Source organism: Artemia franciscana, unplaced genomic scaffold, assembly GCF_032884065.1.
Source record: "Artemia franciscana unplaced genomic scaffold, ASM3288406v1 Scaffold_2799, whole genome shotgun sequence".
Classification (NCBI taxonomy): Eukaryota; Metazoa; Arthropoda; class Branchiopoda; order Anostraca; family Artemiidae; genus Artemia; species Artemia franciscana.
In genome coordinates, this window is record NW_027063564.1 from 21251 (window position 1) to 25000 (window position 3750).

Here is a 3750-nt window from a genome sequence, read left to right on the forward strand (position 1 = left end):
AAATTTACTGTTATGTACCATTTTACACTGAAGATAATAACAGTTAATGATAATTGAGTTCTGGAATACACCTTCAATGGATTTTTATACGAGTAATTATTTTTATTTCAGATTAGAATAGAACACACATTGCATACTGAGCTTCAAGGGGGGATTTCAGGATATCAGACCTGTTTGAGTCTTTTTGGCTATTCGACATGCTTGAAGGCTGCTACATCGCTTGAGTGGTTCAGATGGATAATTATGCCAAAAAATGAAATTTTAACTAAGCGGAAAAATAATGCTTATGAAAAGGGACACAGCCATAGATTAGGGGAGAGGACAAGGTGCCGTCAAAAAAACATTGCCAGAGGGGGGCAAATTTCTAGGGAAAGGGATTGTTTTCCGACAAATAGGCGTAATCGTAACAAATCAAAGTACCTTAAACGTGTCAACTGGTAGTAATATCTGTGTTAAAATGAAAATAATTTGGTTTATAAATAGGACGAAAGAAAAAAAGGGGGTAAATACGAAGGATCTAGGATTCCAGTTTTTCTTCCCTTTTCTTAGGAACCATTACCCTTCTAATGGTGAAGTCTATGAGGAGAGATCAAGCGCTTCGAATGCAGAACCTTTAACACCCTAATATCCGTTTATTTTACATGTTTTAAATATTATTTTCGCCCAGTTTTCTTTAAGGATTTTTGAGATGGTTTCTAGCGGAAATTTTCCCTTGTCTACGGGTATGAGTTTACACACACAAAAAAAAGGCAATTCACTCTTAGGTTCTAATCGAAAATTAGTTTGTATTACCAGTCACTTGTACTTATAAAACTAGAAGACTATGCTAGTAACAATTTCATGATGGATGCACCGGTATCCGCAGCTTAGTAAGGAATTACGCTTCAAAAACCTATAACAACAGCGAACGTTTAAGTACTTAGGACAATTTTGTACTTCCTTCTCCGTACTTACCAGGAACTTTTGAGAAAACCCATTTAACTCATCTTACACTAGCATGCCTGAAATCGAGTTATTATTAAAACCGGATAACTTATTGGTGATTCTTCTAAAGCCTCACACTATATCCCACACTTAAAGCCAATGAAAATATTTAAAATCAGATCATCTGTCATCGCAAATTATATTTTCTTGTCCGTCAAATTCTTCTTAAAGTGGTGATAGAAAGAAACATGCCCCCCAGATCACATGGCAGGGGTGAGGGCAAGGGCAGAAGTTTCTCAGAGGGGATACCTTAACTAGCAAACCAAAATTTTGGTTATTTATATTATTAATTTTCAAGAAGGCATACACCACCGACGGAGGTATATCCCGAAATTATCCGAAAAACCCAAATTATAAAAAGAATATAAAATTAGTGATTTTATTCATAAATAATGGGGCGAATTCTATTGCAGTTGCCTCCATCTGCGCAGGAGGCATATCTCCAGTGAAGACACGGCTTAAACAAAAGCATTCAATTTCTATTTAGTGGACGATTTTTTCTAGCAAAGCAGTGCATTCGAATACCAATGCCATCTAAGTTTACAAAGAAAATGTTGAATTAATTACACAAACCCAAATTAAATGTTGGACGGTGATATTTTTTTTTAATCTCATTTGTTTTTGCTTCCCATTGGGCCAAAATATTGCCAAATTGGCACAGTATGCATATATGTGTTAATTTTTTGATCTAGCCTAAATTCTCGAAAAGTGGTGAGAGAAGGATTTAAAACACCTCAAGTGAAGAAGCAACTTAATAAAATCATTTAATTTTCATTCACATTTTCAACAACACAACTCATCCTAATAAAGGAGCATTTTAGTAACAAACTCCAAGGGATATTTGTCCTTAACCACCCTTGGGATATAACAATACAAAACAATTGTTGTAACACCAAAGTACAGGGGAAAAGAACGCTGGAAGCGACACATACCAGTCAGCGCAAATCTAAAATACTGTTATCACTTTTTCATTCACACTCATACTGTTGCCATGATGCCCTTATACAAACGAGGGATCGAGCAGGAAGAAAGAACTAGCGGGTGAGTCCCCCTATTTCGTCAAAACTATCAATAATTACAAAATATTCAGATAATTATTATTAATATGACTTCGCGTTAATGAAACGAAGATCATATACTTCCCTTCAAAGAAATATTGATTTGTAAGGTTTTACAAGTAAAAATGTACCCAATGTGGTCTTCCACGTTAGTCCCCAGTCAAAAGAGCCCCCCCCCCCCCAAAAAAAAAATCAGAATTTTATTCACTTAGAGATATTTTTACAAGACAATGTAAGAGAGAGGGGGAGGGGGAAAATGTATTTTTCAAAATCTAGTGGTGAGGGGGGGGGGGAGAGGGGGGGGTTCAAATTTGTCATTTTCTAATGAAAATGTAAAAAAATGCATTTTTCAATGAAAATACCCCCAAAAAAAGTTGTTTTTCAAATACGTATGGGGAAGAGGCGCATGTCACCTCCCCAATAACGCCACTACTTTCTATATATTTTTCCTGAATATTAAAAGAAATTTTAAGTAGAAACGGACAAAGACCTGGGCGAAATTCTATTTAGTCTCTAAATATTCATGTACTATAACATCAATCTAAAACCTAATCAATAGTTATAAAAAAAAAGTTAGTATCTTTATTTTTCAGGTTGGAGAAAAACGCAAAATACCGATTTTTTTTCATTTTTGAAACAAGATAAATAGATTAAGATACAAAATTACATGAATACATTTTCCAGAATTCAGTTTAATCCTATCTTTGCCATTCATTGTCTGCTGGACATGGGTATTAGGTTTCGGCTTTGGAAAACCAGGGAAGTCTGTTTTTACACCCTGTAGATACAAGGTCGTATCTAAGAAAGTACAGCATATAGAAAAATTCTGACTCCGCCATTTAACTCTCAGTGTTAAGATTAGGCAAGGTTCATTCTTAATTCAAAATCGAATTTTTATGAAGATATTTGGTTTCGGCAGAAGACAGCCGATATATACTTAAATTGAGACTTTCAAATTTTTCTGGTGGTTTAATTTCTGAGATCGTTCGAACATATGCAAATTCTAACTGATCGCTAGATACCCATGAATTGAACAACTTTTTGTACAATTTATTTCAAAAGAACAGGTATATTTTTGAAAGGGAGTGGAGGAGACGGAGCGTGATGTGATGTGTGCTTCATATTCATTTCTTTGATCTACATATAGGCAGGAATTAACAATCACTTCTTCACATATAAATCCAACAAGAAAAAAAAATAACTGCATACTGGAGATAAAGCTTAGTCCCCAAAAAAATAAAAACCAACCCCACAGTTTGATGCAGAGCAAGGGCGCTTACAGTATGTAACTACTTGCCCACTTAAACAATCGTACTGCTTTTGTTAAACTTAAATTTCATATACAGAGTAAAGCACCGAATAATAACTAACAGTCTAAAAACAATTGATAATACTCTATTTTCATTCACTGAAGAAAAAACACATTAGGAACAGCACTTTCACTAGAAAACAGTTTGCGGCGCCGGGACACATTTAAACGGTTGTTTCAGTGTGACTCCCTGACGGTAGGATCTCTGGCAGTGGATCAGCATCGGCGTATTCAATCGATGATTGGTGATGGGAGATGCTTAGACGTCTGCCGCAGGAAATGATCGGCAACGGCCGGATTTTTCTGAGCCACGAGTTCAAGATACGCCGAGTCTCCACCTCTTCGAAAGCATTAACGACAGGAATCTAATGAGGTAAAAATTGCGAGAATTATCCGAGG

General features: G+C 35.8%; 1 protein-coding gene across 1 annotated transcript in view; it reads right to left on the reverse strand.

The window, feature by feature from the left end:
* Positions 1-2349: 2349 nt before the first annotated feature.
* The window catches only part of LOC136043007 (uncharacterized), a gene marked incomplete at its 5' end in the record, with an annotated part of 5814 nt that continues 4413 nt past the window's right edge, over positions 2350-3750 (reverse strand). The window contains one exon of the mRNA XM_065727893.1: positions 2350-3716. Within this exon, the coding sequence (XP_065583965.1) occupies positions 3516-3716 (201 nt within the window). The remainder of the gene's footprint in view (positions 3717-3750) is intronic.